Consider the following 21,516-nt stretch of genomic DNA (forward strand, 5'->3'; position numbering starts at 1 on the left):
GTGATTGGCATTATGCTTTGTTATTCAACATCAGTAGATTATATAAGAATGTAATGATCTGTTATTTATATACTTAAAGGAATGTTCCTGGAATGTATTTTTATCCCTAGCTAGCTATTTGCACAATTCCTGCTATGCTCCTGCCACGGATCGTATAATATTGCCAGGCTGGCAGGAAACCTTGATCTGTGTGTGATCGGAGGTGATTCATCCACCTCTCCTCTCTTATCATCAGGTAGTCCGTTTAAAATCCGTGCACAGCCCTGACATCCGCCTCGTGTGGGCGTCAGTGTAAACACAGCCACGCCCACTCCCACGCTTACGCACTTTGCGTAGGCAGACCGTACCCTCTACCTGCCCCTACGTAGAGTCTCCCCGCACACACCCATGGCAGGTCTATACGCTAAAGGCGTAAACAGGTAACCAGCGCAGAAGCGCCGACAACTCGCAATTCACAGAGCGCTGCTAGGTGGTACGCAGACCCCTTTGCCTTACGCCGTTTGCGTACCTGGCCGGAAAGGCTTGTTCCCAGGTTACGCACAATTCGAAGCTCGCAGTCCCCGCCCCCGGGCTCCGCCCTCCCTCAGGCCCCGGGGGTTGTCCCACACGAATGTAAACCTGGCCCCAGGAAGATGGCGGCTGCGGCGGGGAGTCGGAGCTCGTCGTCCGGCAGTCCGGAGACGGGGCTGGAAGCGATGCCCGGGGAAGGCGGAGGCGAGTCCCGGGAAGACTGGAGGAGAAAGCAGCTGAGGAAAGTGCGGAGTGTGGAGGCGGAGAGAAGAGCGGAGCCCGAGGCGCTGCACGCAGCGGGAGGCAACGGGGAGCTACTGGACTCCGGAACATTCAACACCGAGGAGCTGACCGGGAACCACAGCACCGGGTATGAGGGGGAGGGGAGGGACTACAAGGCGCAGCGTGCCCGGACTGTCACCTCCAATGGGGGCTCCGTCCTGCCAGGGAGCTCCCCCAACTGCCACCACTGTCCCCAACTGCCACCACTGTCCCCAACTGCCACCACTGTCCAACCAACTGCCACCTCCAATAGGGGCTCCGTCCTGCCAGGGAGCTCCTTCAACTGCCACCACTGTCCAACCAACTGCCCCTCCAATGGGGGCTCCATCCTGCCAGGGAGCTCCTTCAACTGCCACCACTGTCCAACCAACTGCCCCTCCAATGGGGGCTCCATCCTGCCAGGGAGCTCCTTCAACTGCCACCACTGTCCAACCAACTGCCCCTCCAATGGGGGCTCCATCCTGGCATGGAGCTCCTCCAACTGCCACTGCTGACCACTGTCCCTAACTACCCCTTCCTGCAACTGACCTGCCACTTTTTGCCACTGCTTTCCTGTAACTGCCACTTCCTGCCACTGTCCCCAACTGTGACTGCTGTTCCCCCAACTGCCACTTCTTGCCACTGTCCTGCCGCTGCTTTCCTGTGACCACTGTCCCCAACTGCCACCACTGTCCCCAACTGCCACCACTGTCCAACCAACTGCCACCTCCAATAGGGGCTCCGTCCTGCCAGGGAGCTCCTTCAACTGCCACCACTGTCCAACCAACTGCCCCTCCAATGGGGGCTCCATCCTGCCAGGGAGCTCCTTCAACTGCCACCACTGTCCAACCAACTGCCCCTCCAATGGGGGCTCCATCCTGCCAGGGAGCTCCTTCAACTGCCACCACTGTCCAACCAACTGCCCCTCCAATGGGGGCTCCATCCTGGCATGGAGCTCCTCCAACTGCCACTGCTGACCACTGTCCCTAACTACCCCTTCCTGCAACTGACCTGCCACTTTTTGCCACTGCTTTCCTGTAACTGCCACTTCCTGCCACTGTCCCCAACTGTGACTGCTGTTCCCCCAACTGCCACTTCTTGCCACTGTCCTGCCGCTGCTTTCCTGTGACCACTGTCCCCAACTGCCACTGTCCACAACTACGACTGCTGTCCCCCAACTGCCACTGCTGGCCACTGTCCCCCGACTGCCACTGCTGACCACTGTCCTGCAACTGCCACTTCTTGCCACTGACCTGCCACTGCTTTCCTGTGACCACTGTGCCCAACTGCCACTTCCTGCTATTGCTGGCCACTGTCCACAACTACGACCGCTGTCCCCCGACTGCCACTGCTGACCACTGTCCCGCAACTGACCTGCCACTGCTTTCCTGTGACCACTGTCCTGCAACTGCCACTTCCTAACACCACTGTCCCCAACTGCCACTGCTGTCCACTGCCCTGCAACTGCCACTGTCCCGCTGTCTTGTCACTTCCTGTGGTCGCTGTCCTGCCCATCAGTGGGTATCATACATTGCACACCTGATATTGGGACACATTCAGACATGTGGGCACACAGTATTGCACCTGATGCATTACCTGCATGGTTTTGGTGCATCTGCATTGCGGTAAACGCTTGCCAGACCTTGTCCTCTTTGTTATTATTGTTGTATAGATTTGTCTATTACCTCAGCTAGTAATGTTTCCTAAGTGTCACAGGGGTGTTTGTTATGTGTTTTGCTGTGCGTTTACATTGACATCAATGCACGAAAGCCTCCCAACCTGCACACGTCGGGTTAATATTGACGTTAATATTGCAGCCCCATGGACAACACCGGGCACTGCAGTACCCAACGCTGACAGGCGTTCCCTTCATGAAGAAGGTGCAGGAGCTTCTTTGGTGTGCTTGTCATGTGTAGAGCTGAATGGGTTGTCCTCTCTTGTGAAAATAGTGAGGGGGGGTGTGAATGAAAATGCACGTTGGCATTAAATGCAGAACTGAATTGGGCTAGTGTTATATATATATTCTCTAGCTCGCTCTCTCTCTCTCTATCATCCCTTATAAGAAGCATGACAGGTCCTCTTTATGGAGACCTCTGGGGCCAGTGCTGCACCCCCCCCCCCCCCCCACACACAGTGTATACAGCAGACTGAGGGCTCCTCACACCAGCCTGGGTGCTGAGGTCTCAGCGATGGTGGACGTTGTAAAACAATGTGTACTTTTCAGGCTCTATTCACACTTCCAGCACTTGGCATGCGGCTTTGGACAATAAAGTCGCACCCCATATTTTTCAATGACAACCGTTCAGATTTGTGTTCCTGCACTACTTCTGTCTGAATGTCATGCAGCTTGAGTGCCATAGACGGCAACATAAGCCCTCAAAGTCACACCTGAATGTTCTCCATGTGACAGTTGTCCATTATCACTGGTCAAAGTTCTGTTGGCGCGATATAAATCCTGAATAATAATGTTGCACCCGTCCATAGGAGTGACATTGGAGTTGCCCGATTGTGAATGGAGCCAGAGGGTACTTGCAAATGTAAATGATGTTTGAACATTGGTTTTCCTGGCCAAAATGTCTTGCGTTTTATTTTGCACATATTTCTGTGTACATAAGTAAAATAAATTCCAGCGATCTGAATGGATTTTTAACAAATTGTTAATTTGACATAGGTACTTGTGTGTATTTGTGTGCGTCCTCGTGTAAAATACTGATCAGCAACTCTGATTTCTGTGTGGGGTTTTTTTTTTTTTTTTCATTCTAATTTTATGTATTTTTGCTGTGCAAGAATGCAGACAAGCTTCATTTGTGTTGCAACGCATCTGCATAGTGTGGACAAGGCCTTGTGTCCTTTCACTAAGCCCCTGTTAACCTCGTGCAACTTGTTATGCGTTTTGACAGTTCCAAATCGCATGACAGGTCGCACCCTATGTGTGTGTGTGTTGTTTTTTTTTTTTTTTTTTTTTTTTTTTTTTTTTTTTTCCGCTCCATTTCAGGTACAACTTGCATAGACATCTGCATGAGGTTGCACAGATGTCAGCCAAGTCGCACCTTAACTCGTACTGACCTGCAGCTTTGATATTGTGAGACTTCAAGTAAAGTCGCACAATTTTTTTTTTTTTTTTTTTTTTTTTCTGAAATGTGTTTATTAGGTTTTCAAGATATAATTTTACAAACATTCTCATTAAGTTAACATATACAATTTATGCGCTCAAGGAACGTCAACAAAGTAGAGTATATAATTTTAAATATGACATGCAGAAGGTAGTCTGCAATGTGTACAATTGTACTCAACATTGAATATGTAGCATGAAGGGGAGAGGATAAGAATAGGTTAGGGAAGGATGTGCAATTGATAGAGATTTTCAATAACTGGCATTTTAGATCTGGTCCAGGTCAATACTTCAAGAGGAAAGAAGTATACATATTACTTCGGTATAAATTTGGTATAAAAGTCGCACAATTTTAAAGTCAGATTGGGTGTGGAGCCTGCGTTTATCGATGCACATGGTGTGAATGAGCCCTTATGCACCCACCTCAGTGCAGTGTTGGGCACCATGTACATTAGAAGCTAAAAAAAAAATGCATTAAGGCTTTTAGCAGCAGTTAGGAACGTTCAGCCGTGCGTTTTTTTCTTTCTGCTGGCAAGCGGCTCCCAAAAATGCTTTGAAAACGCTTCTAGACTAAAATCGTGTGCGTGGTCGCATAGGATAACACTATTATGGTTCTAGAAGCGGCAAAAGAAAATGCTCATTGTGTGCGTTTTTTTTTTTTTTTTTTTGTGCATGGAACGTTGTGGTATGACCATTACACATAGAGAATAGTTCCTTCTGTGTTCTTGCTATGATCTATAGATCAATAGATGTGGTGTGAACGAGTCCTAGGGGGCCAATTTGCAAAGCTGTAACAGAAGGTTATGTGGACGGCCATGTGACGGTTATTTTCAGATCCCATTGGACTCGGCTGAAAATAACTGTCACTTTTGTGAACAGGATGTCTCCGTCCTCATGGCGCTGTGATGGCTTTGTGAATTGACGAGGTTTCCATCTGCTTCTAGTTAGGTGTAGAGGTTCTGCAGGACATAATGCAGTGTCATCAGCTGTGTAGCAATGTCCTTGCTGATCATACAGGGACAGCAGCCAGTCTAAGTTTGGCTGTGTGTTTTAGATGGATGCAGAGCCCTGCTGGTGGTCTGTCATTGTCCCCCCACCGGCCTGTACATGTGAACTCTTCCCCTGTCCATCCATGCTCTTCATACATCAGCAGATGACAGCTGCGCCTGCCCAGAAAATGCTGCATTGCCACACCTGGCTCCCCTGCTGGATAAATAGACCCCCATGGTGGTCTGGAAATGAGCAGCACTCCTCCTCCAGTCACATGTTCTCTTCCTCCATTGAAGCCTCTATTCACCTGTAGTGTGTATTTATAGAAGTATGAACTTTTTTTCTGCTTTTGGGATTCTTTTTACTCCTGGGTGGTTTGTCATGTCATTGGTATGAATAGAACACATTGGAGATAGAAGTGTTTATTGAATGTTTATGGCATTTTCTTGCCTGTTAAGAACCTCAATGAACATTGTTTTTTGTGCATTTAGATTTTTCTAGTTCTGGGTGATGGGTTTTCCCCCTTTTTTTTTTTTATTTTTTTTTTTTTTATGCATTAAGCCCCCCCCGTGCACACCCGAGTATTTTTCTGGTGATTTGTAGGCATATTTTCTGTCCCCGTAGATGCATGTTTTTACAGTGGTTTGCACAAGTGTATGTAAGCTCTGGGTTTTTGTTTTGGGGAAAGGGAGAGGAGAAAAGACAGTTCAGGTGCAAAAATCAACAAAACCACCCATGTACTGGTGTATGAAACCAAAAACATTCATCATAGATTAAAAAATAAATAAAATAAAAAAAGTTTTAAGTGACGGTGTAGATGTGACCAGCCACATTGCTTTTGAGCATTGTTGCATGCAGGGAAATGCGCAAAAAAAGTGCAACAAAAAACTTGTGTGAATGGGGGTGAAGATCGGCTTTTTGTTGTGCAGGTGCGCCTTGTGTTTCTATCATTATGAAGGAAGTGTGTATGTTAACTAAGATTTAAAATACAATTTTGACAGATTTTTGTGAGTTGTGCCAAAAAAAAAAAAAGTCTGGAAGAATATTTTCTAAAGCGTTGGATACACAAATAGGGGTGATAAGCTCATCCAAGTTTTATGAATTGTGTGCCACAAAGTGTGGAGTGATACCTTTTTATTGGTTTAACTGGTGTTAACAATGCACGCTTTTGGAATTGGTTCAATCCCTTCTTCAGGCTTTAGAGCCGGTTCACACCAGAATCGCACAAACGTGCATATATATATATATATATATAATTTTTTTTCCAGCCCATTCATTTTAGGGCTGCAACTAACGATGATTTTCATAATCGATTAGTTGGCTGATTATTGTTTCAATTGGATAATAGCCTTAAAAAAAAAAAGTTTTATTTTTTGGGCTAATTTTGTTGTTGGGCAGATTACAAAACACAAATTGCCGCAAAAACACATTACATGCTTTTCTGCAGCTTCTCCATTGAAGTATATTGAACCAAAAAAAAAAACCAAAATAGCACCGTTTTGCGTTAAAAAAACGTTGCCCTTTCCAAATACGCAGCAGCTGAAAAAAGTCATGGATGTGAACGTCCCATAGGAAACCATGTACATGAACTGTAGTGCGTTTCTGCGAAAAGCACCAAAAAACAGGTGTGACCCCAGCCTGAGATGTTTAGTAACATAATGGGGTTAAAAAAGCTAAAATAAGTACAAAGAGCAAATAATCGCTACTGTAAGGGGTTAATTTTCTTACTGTGGGACAGTGACTGTAATATTTACAGTAGCAATTTGCTTTTTTGTACTATAAAGGGCTATTTTTAGTTGTTTTAACCCCATTATGTTACTGGCCTATTAATTGATTATGAAAATTGTAATCGAATAATTTCATAATCTATTAGTTTCGGCCTTGATTCATTTTGAATAGACAGAAATCACCCTGGCTTGCACGAAAAGTAATGCTGCAAATTGCATGGTATTGCGGTACTGTGCAATATGGTGCTTGCAAATCTGGATTTGGGGTGCCATTAATGCGTTGGAACCTGCAACAGGTTTTTTTTAATAATTGGTCGTTTAATGTATAATATAAAGAATAGTGAAGGGATCGGCGTAATCCTGGAATCTTGCAATAAACCTCCTATCTCTTCCCTTTTGGCCTGTTGATATACAGTAAAACCTTGGTTTGAGAGCGTTTTGCAAGACCAGCAACTTTTTATTTTATATAAAAGCAAAGTCTCTGAGTAGTGTCATGTCACAACTGAGTATAAAAGAGGAGCCTCTAAGTGTAGCAATATGGTTACATTTAATGAAGGTACAACATTTACCAACATATTGCTACACTTGGAGGCGCCTCTCTTCTCTTTTTTTTTTTTTTTTATACTCTGTAGCTCCTGCTGGATTTTTGCTTCTAATGGAGGCTTCCATTTGTGGATGGACATTTTATGGTTAACTTGCTATAATCTTTTTAAATGGACTATAAACTGAAGGACCTGTGAAAAAATGGTTGTGGAACGAATCATTTGAGTTTCCATTATTTCTTATGGGGAAATTTGCTTTGATACACAAGTGCTTTGGATTACAAGCATGTTTTCGGAACGAATTGTGCTCACAATCCAAGGTTTTACTGTACATTGAAATCCTTTTTATTATGTGCAAAAATTCAAGTAACTGTTCCTTCAGCCAGAAATCTTGTGATCTGATAACTACCTGTGCTCTCTGCCCCCAGACTGTTATCGGTTAGTACTGTTCCCCGCTATCTCTGTGGACCTCAAACACCTCCACCTTTTATAGAGAATAGAGGGAGGTGTTATGTAGTCCTAGCATCGTGCTCTGTAGACTCCAAATGCTTCCCGTCCTAGGGCTGCTTAGTACAGTTGTCACCATAGGACAGGAAGTGTTGGCAGATTGAAGTGGAACTTCATGGATAAGGTCACCTTTGGTGACAAGTTACATCCGTATTTTAAGGTGTAACATATTACCAAAGAGCAACTGTCTGCACCCCATTAATCCCTCACTTTGACAGCGAGCAGGGGATGCTCTCCCCACAGCCGATGTCATAATTCAAAAACGGCGTGGCCAAAGTAACGCAGCCTAAGGACAGGTAAGCTGCATTATAAGGTTTGTTCTTTCGTTTAGCCCAGGTTTACATTGCTGCGGGTTAGAAATTGTGCGACTTGACAATTTCTATACAAATCGCCTCCCCGAAGTCACCAAAGGTAGTACAGGAACTACTTTTAGGAATCGTAGCGTCATTGCTGGCAATGGCTGCTTATTTGGCATGCGATTTGACATGTTAAATCGCATGCCAAACTGTACCAATGTGAACCTAGGCTGAGATGATACTTGTATACCAGCTTTTGGGATGCATTTTGTTCCCTTTGATTTATAAGCTATATATTTTATAGAACTGTATAAAGCCTTTAGAAGGAAATCTAAGGTGTGTCCAGGTTTTCAGCATTAAACAATGGCTGTTAAATAGAAAGTTAATGGAGGCAGTTTTTGGTGCGTTGTAATTTTGTATATTGTTCCTCCTGACGTTGTCAATGCCATAGGCTGTGCTGGAGATGTATTTTGCCTTCATTAATTATGCAAATGATTGTTGGTCCCGGAGACGGGGGCGACAGATGCTGCGGGGGACTGGGCACAGATGTACTGTTGGCATTTCACTATTGTAATAAGCTGCTGTATAAACTCGGCTGTAACTCTATAGAAACTCCCATCTCTGGGCTGTAGCATTGGGTTACAAAGCCCATGGGTGTTCCTTTTGTCTGACTTTCTCTTCTGTGGCTTTTTGTGCACATTTTGATGAGCTGAAGTTTGATTTTTGTGGTTGCAGACAACTGGTATAGGAGGAGTTAATCCAGATAAGGCTTTTTTTTTTTTTTTCTCTGCTTGTATGCAAACATTGGGGTCATAGAAGCCCTCTTCCTGTCAGCTGCCTGCCTTGCCTCTTTTGCTGCTTCATTGGAGTACACAATGCTTGTTCTGTGTGTGGCTCGCTCCTCCAACGCGTTTACCTGCCTCCTGCTCTGGGAAGGGGGTTCTGCTCGTTGGTTTTGATGGGACCTGTTTCACCTTGTGAAGGCTCCTCTGTAAATGGAATTGCATGCGTACAGGTAAGTCGCTTATCCTCTAATCTGTTGCTTGCTGGAGATTAACTCTTGCTGCCATGTGGGTGTGTGAGGTTTTAATTGCCTTTTTCAAAGACAGATTAGAGAGGCTACAAGATAACAATAGGTCTCGTTTTATCAGTGTTTGTAAAGTAAAACCTGTTTGTGTTTTGCCATTACCGGCCCCAAGATTCTATGAGCTGAGATCTCAGAATGTTAGTACAGATGATGAAGAAGGCCGGCTATAAACACTCTTCAATACAATGGTTGGTGGTAATGACATTCCATATTCTGTTTACACTGAGTATATAATGGGTGCTATTTCTCAAGTATGTTAAATGCTGTTATGTGTTTTTTTTTTTTCGTTTGGAGAATTTTGTTTTGTGCATGCGATTGGTCACCTATTTTGTATTTGTCGTGTTAAGTTGCAATAGCTTGACGGTTTGGAGCAGTCGGGTCCTTTTTAATTCTGTTTTGGAACGAGTTGATGTACGTACGATGGCTGGAGTTTTTCACGTTGCATGGCTGTGTTAGCATGTTTGTGTGTTATTAGTCCTACAGGCGTTTTGCACTGACTTGCAGATCGCTGCAAGATTCGATCCATTCCAATACCATCATTGACAGTCTTGACCTTTTTATTGTGATGTAATTGATAAGGGGGGGGAGGGGGGTTTATCGGTAGGCTGGGTTGGGGAATTTTGTGCAACTTTTTTCCTTTCTGCTGATTAAGCAATCTTGGGAAATATGTTTAAATGTTTTATGTGATTTTGATTCAAATGTTTTGATCATTTTGTTGCCACAGAAATATTCCATATAAACGCTGGCTTTAACACTATACATTGTATACAAGTCTTATTGTGGGAAGCCTGTTAGATTGTTGCAGAAGTGATGTGCCTCTTACCCACTTGCAAAACAGAACTTGCAACATTTTTGTAACAAGTGTTGCCTTTAGCAACCAATAAAAGTATATGTCTTATCTTCTGCCACATTTCTTCTATCTTTAATCCAAAGCTGGCCATACGCAGTTAGAAAATCATTAGGAAAAAAGGTCGGATTTCTGAAAATCGGTTGACCGTGCGTGCGATAACGCCATTATTGTATCAATATGTCACTATATTATTCATAAATGGTAAATACATTTTTTTTTCTCTGATCGATTACATGATCCGTGTTTACATTTTTGCATGCGCTGTAGATGTTTTCAACTGTTTTTTTGATATTATTATTATTATTACCTAGGTTCACACTTTATGGGAACCAGCACGATTACAGTGTCGGTTCTCACATCACATCTCTCCCGCAGGCAGTTCACACTGCCCTCTGCGAACCGCTATAGGTGTCAATACCTGACATAATGACACCTCCAGATTGGTTCACAGAGGGCAGCGTGAACTATGATACTCGCAGAGGAATCGGATCGCAGAGGTGAGAACACCCATGCAGTCTGATTTCAGATTTTCTGCGAATCTAATGCAAGTTCAGCCATACAACTGTAATATCTGAGATCGCATATGTGTAAACCTGGGCTAGGGCTCAAACAATCCGGCAGTTTGGTTTTATTTTTTACCATAACACGTTGCATTTCGATAATCAAAATTGGCCCACTAATGTTTCGAAAGTCAAACGATTGAGATTATCGAACGCTTTTTTTCTAATGATTTTCTAACAGTGTATGGCCAGCTTTAGGTTCACTTTCTATAAAGATCTTCTCCCACTCTTCATGAACCCAATATGCAGATCTCTCATACTCTGCTTTCCAACTAACCCTCATTTTACAAAAAAAAAAATCTTCATTAACTTCATATTGGCATCACCTGCTATACAAGGTGCATGGCTGTATGTGGCCACGCTTTCGTGCATCAATCTGTCGGACCACATATGTGGTTAAACACACTGATGGTTCATTGCACATGGCTGTGTACTGGTGGGGCATATAAAAACCCTGTGTATGAACCTTTTAAAGTAGATCTATAGTCATGACATACAGTTTAATTTCTTGGCATTGTAGTAGGCATTTAACTCCTTTTTGACAATTCAATATTATCTCACTTGAAAGATTTCCTTTTGTGGTGTTTTGCCTGTTAGGGGAGGGAGGGTTTGACTACATATCCCATGGTACCTTGCTGGAAGGGATTCCTGTACTGACGCCACCTCCTGAAACTCCTCCTCTCAGCACCTTTGTAGTTCAGAAGGCAGGTGTTCTATCAGATGAGGCGACCCATCAGGTTTCGTAACGGAAGTACCGTTCCATCATGGCCATCTTGGTACAACCTGCACTCGGCTACACTAAGCCTACAGTCTGAAGTCACCAAGTGGACATCTTTTTACACCCGCCTAAATCTTGCATTTCGCAATTATTTTTACCACTAAACTGAGCTTATATTGTGAAATACAGTTTTTAGAAATCCATGACACGGTTTTGATGTTAAATACTGTATTTCACTATATAAACTTAGTTTAGTGTTAAAAATGAAATGCAAGATTTCGGTGGGTGTAAAAAGATGTCTGCTTGGCGACTTAAGACTGTAGGCTTAGTGTGGCTGAGTACAGGGTGTACCAAGATGGCCGTGATGGAACGTCACTTTCATTACAAGCTTTGACAAGTCGGCTAATCTGATGGAACACAGGCTCTGTGAATTCTGTGACACAGCATTGCCTACCGACAAGGCCTAGTGAATGCATGTCGCAGAATTCAAGGAAGTAAGTGTGGGGACAAACTTCAAAATTGTTCCTATACATAGGAATAGGAGAGAAATACAGTGTGACAATAAATATAATCGTTATCTAAACTTTGACCATGGATATGCTTTAACAATTGTCTTACTTTCTATCTCTATTCAGACGGGTGCTGGCACCTATCCTGCAGGCTGAGCTGCTGTTTTCTGCCTTTGCCTTAGCCCAGGTTCACGTTGGAGCGATTTGAGAGATCAAATCCTATGACAAGTCGCAGCCTATTGGTGGGAATGGCACTGATTTTGTGAGGCTGCACCGATTTGCAAAAGTCGTTCCTGCACTACTTTTGCCCATTTCAGGTGCGACTTCAATAGACAACTGTGTATGAAGCCACACAGATGTCTATCAAGTAGCACCTGAAATCACGCAGACCTTGCTACTTTGAAATCGCGCTACTTTAAGTGAAATGGCGCAAGTTTAAAGTAGCATCAATGTGAACCAGGGCTTGTGCTCAGTTCACACTAGTGCAGGCCATGCATTCCAGTTGTGGGCATCGCATTGATTCCCGCAGCCGATTAGCACTGTCTGCAAGATGCATGCACCTCTTGTGAGTTTCACGCATCACAGCAGCCCATTCAAATGAATAGGCTGCTGTGCCTGAGCAAATGTGTGCTGCATGGCCCACACTAGTGTGAACTGAGCCTAAAAGCTGCAAGCGGGCTATAGAAGTGACAGACACCGCCTTGCATGCAGGAGGAGATGCACAGATCCAGACACATTGGGGTTGATTTACTAAAACTGGAGAGTGCAAAATCTGGAGCAGCTGTGCATGGTAGCCAATCGGCTTCTAACTGCTTGTTCAATTAATGCCTTGTAGACCCGATCAGATTATCGTACAACGTATCGTTCGAATTTTTTTTGCATAAAACTAATATCGAATTAAACGGTACAAAATCAAAATGTGCTCTACGAAAAGGTGTGTGTGTTTGTTTTCACATGTAAGCGATTTTACAAGAGCATCTTTTAGGATGCAGCATATGGTGTTTTTTGTGCAGTAAAATGAGCCAGTTGCCTCCTATAACAGTTGTAGAGTTTATGGCATTCCTGCAGCCACTGACCCGCCTGCAGGCCTTCTCCCACGTTCTGATCTGGTGTCGCCCACACTGTACTTGGCCTGCCTTGCTCGGCTCTTGGGGTCTACTGGCTGTTTTTATGTCTTTTAGCTTTTCAGAGATGGTGTGTTTACTGCGTTTCAGATTTCCGGCTTTTATTACTGTGGGTGATTTTACTTTATGGGGGATAATAAGACTCTTTTGTTCTGCATTGAAAATAGCTCTTGGTTACAGCTTGGCTTTAATTTCTGCACAAGTAATGAGCTGGTTCAGTCTACAGGTTGGAACTGGTTTCTTCATTAATGGCATTTGTCATGTTGCAAACTTATTTATTTAGTTTTGGTGAAAGGTTATTGTAGGTGATATAGTGCCCCCATCTGTAGTACAATGCATAGAATCTTTGCAGTGGTGACAAATACAGATGCATCAAGATTTTAATTTATGGGCTATTGTAACAATCTCTGTCCATAAACAATCCTAATGTCCTTTCCGCAGCCATACACATACAAGGACCATAGTGGGAGGCAGCTGGTCACATGGCATATTGTCCCCAATGGGATTTGGACCTGTAATCTAGAGCGGTCATGCAAGAGTGTTACTCTTAGCCCCCATTCACATCTAGGCGTTTTTACGCCTGTAGTGCTACGCCGCTGCCGCCAGAGGGATGAGAACACATGTCCCTCTATGGAGATGGTTCACATCTCCACGCCGGACGCCTGCCGCCTGAAAAAAGGTCCCGGACCTTTTTTTTCAGGCGGCGTTCGGCTAGGAGATGGGAAGCATCTCAATAGAGGGGGTCAATCTGGGGCACATCTAGGCGGAGCAATACCGGCGTTTTGTCGCCGCAAATCGCGGTACAAAACGGCGCTATTTGTACCGCGATTTGCGGCGACAAAACGTCACAAATTTGTCTGCCTAGGTGTGAATGGAGTCTAAGTCATAATGTTCATAAGGCTGCCCATAGTTTTATTAGTGTGTGTGTGTGTGTGTGTGTGTGTGTGTGTGTGTGTGTTTTAAGCTTGCAGGTTGGAAAAAAAACACCAAAACTAACAGGTTCCCCTATGCACACAAGCAAGGTAAATGGAGGAAGACATTGATGTCAATTTACTACAAAATTAAGTGCAAAATCTTGTGCAGCTCTGCATAGAAACCAATCTGCTTCTGCTTGGGTTCACATTAGATGCAGTGTGAATTCGCTATGGATTTGGCACCACATCTAAATCGCAACCCATCCTTTCTAACCAATTGCAGAGTCCCACTCTGCTACAAAGTGTAGGTGTTGACTTTTAATAAACACACACTCGCCTGTCTCACGATCCAACAATGTGGCCGCCCAAAGCCTTGGTTCTCTCCGGCGCACCCTTGCGATCCGATTCTGGTGCAGACAGAAAATGGGTCCTACACCTGTTTGGTGCAAATTCATTGCAATTTGAGCTATACAAATCCATGGCTCAAATCGCACCCCAGAGACTTGTAAGAGAGAGCATGAAATTCGCACAGGAATTTGCTGCGGTGACTTGCACCACAGAAGTGTGAAACCAGGCTTTATGTTTTTTTTTTTTTTTGTCAAAGCTTAATTGAACAAGCTGAAGTAAGAAGCTGCTATAATGCACAGCTGCACCAGATTTTGCGCTCTCCACCTTGTTTTTACAAGGTGATCATTTACAATAACTTTAATCTTTTTCCAAAGGTGCACATCAGTACATTGACATGCATAAAGTTGGTTCTGTAATTGGTATTTATGAAACAAGGGCTCGACAAGAAATTGTGATCTGGCGCCTGGGGAAGCTTAGGCCTGCAGAAGGCCGCAAAGCCACGGCCACAATCACCGGCCGGCGCGGGCCCGCTGTGATCGCGCGGCAGGGGTGAACAGAGACACAGGATCCCGTGTCTTTGTGCGCCCCACCTCCCCTGCCGCGAGATCGTGGCGCGCCCGCCGGTAATTGAGGCCTGCGGCTTTGCGGCCTTCTGCAGGCCTAAGCGTCCTTCTTTGATCTGGTGCCATCTTGTAGTGGCCGTTGGCATTACAAGTAAAGCAGCAGTTCTAATGTGTTTTTTCACTGCCATCTCCTTCCCTCTAATTGGAATAAAAAAATATATATATAATGTTTGGGGGGGGGGTTCTAACACCCTAGAGAATAAAATGGCGGTTGTTGCAATACTTTCTGTCACACCGTATTTGCGCAGCGGTCTTACAATAAGACATTAAAGTTAGTCCAATTATTTTTTTTATATTGTGAAAGATAATGTTACGCCGAGTAAATTGATACCCAACATGTCACGCTTCAAAATTTGCATCCGCTCGTGGAATAGCGACAAACTTTTACCCTTTAAAATCTCCATAGGCGACGTTTAAAAAATTCTACAGGTTGCATGGTTTGAGTTACAGAGGAGGTCTAGAGCTAGAATTATTGCTCTCGCTCTACCAATCGCGGCGATACCTCACATGTGTGTTTTTAAATACCGTTTGCATATGCGGGCACTACTTACCTATGCGTTCGCTTCTGCAAGCTTGGCGGGACAGGGCGCGTTTTCTGGCTCCTTTTTAGCTGGCTCCTAGATTCCAAGCAATTTTGTCAAACCCTGATAAAACCGATCTGTCCTCCAGCAGTCCTCTTCCTAGTTTAGGGTTTTCATTCAGTGTGTTTTTTTTTTTTGGGGGGGGCTAAAAACAAGTTTGCGGTGGTCTTCTTGGGGTTGTTTTTATTTTTTTCTCTAATAAAGTTCCCTCTGTTGAAACGGATAGATACAGCCTATGTAGTTGCTGACAGCTTTACGTGCCAGCAGTTCCCACAGACTGTGCTACATGCTGACTGTGCCTTCTCGCTGTCCTGGTACTGGGGGGGGGGGGGGGGGGGGGGGTGATTCTTTAAACACATGTCTCTGCAGCAGGATTTTAATGACAAGGAGGCTGAAACTGATACAAACACAGGAAATCAAAGTAAAGCTCAACCTTTGTCCATTTTTATTTTTTCAGCTTCCCTTTTTCTTTTAAAGTAGTCAAGGAAACTTGAGCATCAGAGCTCTTCCTAATCCTCCGAAATAAACCCAGACAGAAATAACGTTTGAGCCATTAATAGGATGAGTGGATGAGCCAAGAGCTGAACCACAAATAGTGCGGGTCACTCTGGAATCAGGCTTGTTTTACCCCAGCGATGGGCATGCTGTTTTGCTTTCATCCATCTGTACAAATGTGCATCTAGGTGTAATTATTACAATGGCAGTCCCCGCCCCATATATGTCATTTAGTATTTTATTATTGCAGAGTAAAGCTATATTGTGACATCCTGGGAGTAGACCATGTAAGAGCCTGTGCACTGCATCAGTGATTAACTGCTAGCAACTGCAGACATGATTGCAAACATTATTGAATGCACACTTTTATTTCATCATTGTGGTTGCATTTCTTTTTTCTATAAGGTGGACTCCTATTTTTTTTTTTTTTGTCTCATACTGGGTAAATGGAAACCCCACACAAATCCATTGGTCTGGTAAAATGGATCACATGCATGCATCGGCCATATAATAATTGGGTACACCTTGATAGTACCCTGGCTGGACCTCTTAATTCTTCGTGACCTAGATTCAACAAGGTGTGGGAAACATTCCTCCGAGATATTGGTCCATATTGACATGACCAAAGTGTGCCAGGAAAACATCCCCCATACCATTATACCAGCAGCCTGAACCGTTGATATAAGGCAGGATGGATCTATACTTTAATGTTTATGGCAAATTCTGAATTTCTGACCCACTTATCTGAATGTTGCTGCTGAAATTGAGACTCCTCAGATCAGTTAACGGTTTTCCAATCTTCTATTGTCCAATTTTGGTGAGCCTGTGCGGATTGTAGCCTCAGCTTCCTCTTCTTTTCTGACAGGAGTGGCACTGGTGTGGTATTCTGCTGCTGTAGACCATGTGCTGCAAGAGATGGTATTCTGTATACCTTGGTTGTAACGAGTGGTTATTTGAGTTACTGTTGCTTTTTCTATTGTCTCAAATTAATCTGCCTATTCTCCTCTGACCTAAACGAGATCTTTTTATCCACACAACTGCCACTCACTGGAAACTTTCTTTTTTGTGTGACCTGTGTGTGTAAAATCCCAGTAGATCGTCATTTTTTTAAATACTCGGACCAGTCACTTAAATCCCCATTCTGATGGAACTTCAAGTTATCTTCACAAAGCCTAGAAGCCTAAATGCATTAAGTTGCTGCCATGTGATTGGCTTATTAGAAATTTGTTACTAAGCAATTGAACAGATGTGCCCAATAAAGTGGCTTGTGAGTGTAACTGTATTTTTTTTTTTTTTTTTTAAAAGTGGTTCTAAAGCCTCAAGGTTTTTACCTTTTTATTGCATTAAGGTAAAAAAGTGTCTGCTGCAGGATCACCTGAGCCCAATCCGATCCAGCAATGGGCTCTCATTGGGCAGTTTGATAGTGCTCCTTGTCAATCGACTGCTGTGAGAAGGGGGCGGGGCTCAGGAGCACGCACAAGTGTTCCCCTATGAAAAGCCGCTTCCTTTGGGGGCCCTGAACAGAGGAGGGGCCAGGAGTGCTGGGGGGAGACCCAAGAAGAGGTTTGGGTCCGCTCTGTGCAATTTCATTGAGCAGATTCGTATAGAGATGTTTGTTTATTTAAAAATGTTTTTCACTTTTTGAAATCGCTTTAGTTGTGTATTTAGCAGTTTGGCCGGAGTACAGCTTTAAGCAAGGAAGATGATGATTGCAATTTGGCTTGCACCTTACACACAAGTCAACAGTGTGGTGGATTTCATCATTCTTTCCTGGCAGCTAAACCTTCTTGAGCTTGATGCTGGAACATGTGCTGCTTGGACATCCCTGTTTGGAGTCTCTCTGACCTCCTTTTTGGAAAGCAAGGATCAAATTGAGGTTCATATGAGGGTCATTGGGCCACATGTTCTCTGATGGCCATTGAGTATGACAAGCAGGTCACCCTTTAGATGTTCAGTAATCTTAGCAAAGTTGGGGCTAAAACATGTATATGTGGTCACTGCAGTGTGATGAAAATGGCAAGGCTGGCACCTTTTTTGTGACGGAAAATCTTTAATGAAAGAAATACTTGGGCTGCTGTAGGTGTGTATTTTTGTGTTTTGCGGAATAACTTGCATCACAGGCAGAGGGTCACTAACATTGGTAGCTTTCATATTTCTCATGCATTGGGGTTTTTTTTTTTTTTTTAAAGGGTCTGACCACCTTGTTCCCTCTTGCAATAGTTCTATAGAGCAGGGGGAGGCTTGTATATCTATAGACTGGTTGAGCAGGTGGCGAAGGCCATTTGTAACTGTTTGAAGATAAATAAATCTTTGTTAAAAATGTCACACTTTAGTTTTCCGGGTTTGGCGATTGTTTCATTTATAACTGTAACTGGCGCGTGTAAGTGGCGCTGACATTTTCCAGGATTTGCTAGCTTTTGCTATAGTACGTGGCAGAGACCGGCAAACCTAATGCATTTAGGGACCATTGTAGTAATGTATATCTAATATCTGGTTAGCTGGTTTAGTAGCATATCATATGGTGTATTTATTGCTGGGTGATGTGATGTATGCCTATTACACAGGGTGATATGAAATGTTTTCATTTAGGGCCCGGTCACACCATTTACATTGGGGAGCACAGTCCTAATGCAAAGGCCAGGCAATTCGCCTTGTTTCCTATGGTGTATGGACTTGCTGCACGTGGGTCCCCCCCCCCCCCCATTTACTTGCTTAGGTGGATGCAGCATTAGTCTGATGCTGCATCTGTCCTCCCAGCATCTCGAAGAGCCCTTTTCACACTGGGGCTTCAGCAGTGAAGCATCGCTATTTTAACCCCCGCTAGTGCTCGAAAAAGGGATTAAAAGCTCCGCTGCCCATTGATTTCAATAGGCTGGGGCGCTTTAGGAGCAGTGTATACACCGCTTCAAAGATGCTGCTTGCGGGACTTTTTTTTGGAAGTCCAGCCAGCCATGTTTATTTTATACGAAATTACTATGGTCTACATTTGGACTAATGTAACTGTATATATCCTACCCAGCCAATGCTCTTGGAAGTTGAAAATTGCAGAGGTCCCATTCACACCTGGGTTATTTTTAGATTTTATTAACGTTTCTTGAAATTCATAGCTCTAAAACGCTCAGCAAGCCAAATCCCATTCATTTCAATGGCCCCTGTTCTCATCGGAGTGTCCTGTCACCGGAAGAAAATCGCTGTTTTTGGCAAATTGATAGCAGATTGGGCCTCACCCTTCAATGGGAATGCCTGAAAATGTGTGACATGAGGGTTTTGTCGCATATTTGCTGCTCAAACGGCAGCTCTCCACCCCAAATCTGCTCCACCTCAGTATTTTTTCTATTGGCTAAGCAAAAACACTTGTAATACACTAAAACGCTCAAACTGTCCACTCCCTAAAGGTGCTCTGTGCAGACGTGAATGCAGCCGGAAGTAGATGCCGCTAATTCAGTGATTTCCACTCGCCTTCAGGCCTGTGCTAAGGGACTGTTCTCTTGCATTGTGAACACAGGAGGCCGGCTGCTTGGCACGGGTGCCATTCAGAGAATACTTAGCAATTTCTGAATTAATGCAAAGCTTTCTGATTGGATGAGGTTGAGAGACAGTGACGGCATGAACCCTAAATCCGAAAAATACAGTCCAGGTGCATTAAAACAAAAGGTTTTGTCTTTTAGTACACTTTGGGGTTTATTTATGAAAGGCAAATCCGCTTTGCACTACCAGTGCACTTTCAAGTGCAGTTGCTGTAGATCCGAGGGGGATATACAAGGAAAATTAAAAAAAACAGCATTTTAGCTTGCACGTGATTGGATGATAAAATCAGCAGAGCTTCCCCTCATTTTAAACCTCCCCCTCAGATTTACAGCGACTGCATTTCCACGTGCACTTGTAGTGGAGAGTGGATTTGCCTTTAGTAAATCAACCCCATTTATGTAGAAAAGCCTGTCCCCTGCCAGCATGCTGTAGAGAAAGGAACCTTTGTCTCACTGCAGAGATTACCAACCTCCACCTCCTGGTTCCCTTCTGAAGTAGAACTACAAGTCCAGTGTTCTAGTTCCACAACCGCTAAAAAGCGGGAGGTTGTCTAAGCTTGCTGTAGTAAGTGTGGTTTAATATCTAATATATGTAATCTGTTATGCTCCTCCAGGCTATGTTGCACATACTTGTGTAAATATCATCTCAAATGACTTCCCATGGGAACGGCGCTCATTAGATTGTGCAGACTTTTTAGCCATTTGAAAAGCATATTGCTCTGCAGATTCAACTGGCTGTATATGAGTCACGTCTTGTGAAAATGGTTATGATTGCAGGCCTCTTGGGCTGCTTGCCATTTTCATTAGGGAATGCAGCTTATACATGCAATGCTTCTTGATTCTGTTGGTTACATTATTGTCCTTTGTGGACACTGCATCTTTTATTTGTTTTATAAACAAAACTTAACATGTCAAACTTGCCTTCTCTGTGCAGTTAGTTTTGCACAGAGCAGCCCAGATCCTCCTCTTCTCGGGTCCCTCTTTGCTCCTAGCCCCTCCCTCCTTTGAGTGCTCCTCATCCAGCAGCTTGCTACAAAGGGCACCCAAGCTGAGTCAGAGCTCCACTTATCCGTTCAGACACTGAGCCCCGACCCCTCTCTCCCCTTATTGGCTGTCTGACTTTGACAGCCGCAGGAGCCAATAGTGCCGCTGCTCTGTTTCAGCCAATTGGAAGGCGTATACTGGATCGCTGAGGGGAATCGTGGGCATTGCTGTAGAGAAGGAGCTCAGTTAAGTAATTGCGGGGGCTGCTACACATAGAATGCAGTAAGATGAAAAAAAGACTTCTGCCTTAACAACTCCTTTAAGCGTCCTATTGTGGAGCATTGGGCCCATGTACACGGGACGCTGCTAAACGGACGTTCAGAGGTAGTTGGATGCTTTTTTTTCAACTGCCCCTGAACTCATTCAATGTTATCCTATGTGACCATGTACACCGTCTCGTTTATTGCCGTTTTAGGCAGTTGCTTTTAACAGCGTTTCTTTGAAAGCAAAAAAGGGTTCAGACGCCAAAGATTTCTACGCTTCAGACGCTAAATGCGGGAACCCGCATTTAGCAACGTTTCTTTTTTTAGGCGTTATTTGGCTATAAAAAAATATTACTTTTAAAAAAAAAAAAACGCTAAACGCGGCAAATCAAACTTTTTTTAAACATGGGTTACTATCTGTCAAGTTAAATCGTTTAGGAGCAGTTGTAAAAATGTCCCATGTGCATGCCGCCATTATTAATAAAAATGCCATACAACTACCCCCTATTTTGTAGACGCTATAACTTTTGCGCAAACAATCAACAAATGCTTATTGCAATATTTAAATAAAAAAAAAAAAAAGGAAAATGTAGAAGAATACGTATCGGCCTAAACTGAGGGAATTTTTTTTAATATATATTTTTTGGGGATATTTATTATAGCAAAAAGTCAAAAATATTCTTTTTTTTTTTTTTTTTTTTTTTTTTTTTTTTTTTCAAAATTGTCACACTATTTTTTGTTTATAGTGCAAAAATAAAATCCGCAGAGGTGATCAAGTATCACCAAAAGAAAGCTCTATTTGTGGGGGGGAAAAGGACATCAATTTTGTTTGGTCGCCACATCACACGACCGCGCAATTGTCAGTTAAAGCGACGCGGTGACGAATCGCAAAAAGTGGCCCGGTCATTGACCAGCAAAATGGTCTGTGGCTAAAGTGGTTAAAGGGGTTGTAAAGAGAATTTTTTATTAAAGCGGAGGTTCACCCAAA

The 21,516-nt window shown here is 43.7% G+C and overlaps 1 protein-coding gene across 3 annotated transcripts in view; it reads left to right on the forward strand.

Annotated features, from left to right (window-relative positions):
* The first annotated feature begins 472 nt into the window (after positions 1-472).
* The window catches only part of MAP3K1 (mitogen-activated protein kinase kinase kinase 1), a 105,372-nt gene continuing 84,328 nt past the window's right edge, over positions 473-21,516 (forward strand). Inside the window, exon 1 of one of the 3 annotated variants that reach the window (XM_040339568.1) lies at positions 473-880. In XM_040339568.1, coding sequence (XP_040195502.1) covers positions 633-880 — 248 coding nt within the window. In that variant the 5' untranslated portion in view covers positions 473-632. The other 2 variants (XM_040339581.1, XM_040339575.1) reach the window with 2 other exon arrangements.

Source organism: Rana temporaria, chromosome 1, assembly GCF_905171775.1.
Source record: "Rana temporaria chromosome 1, aRanTem1.1, whole genome shotgun sequence".
In the NCBI taxonomy this organism is placed as follows: Eukaryota; Metazoa; Chordata; class Amphibia; order Anura; family Ranidae; genus Rana; species Rana temporaria.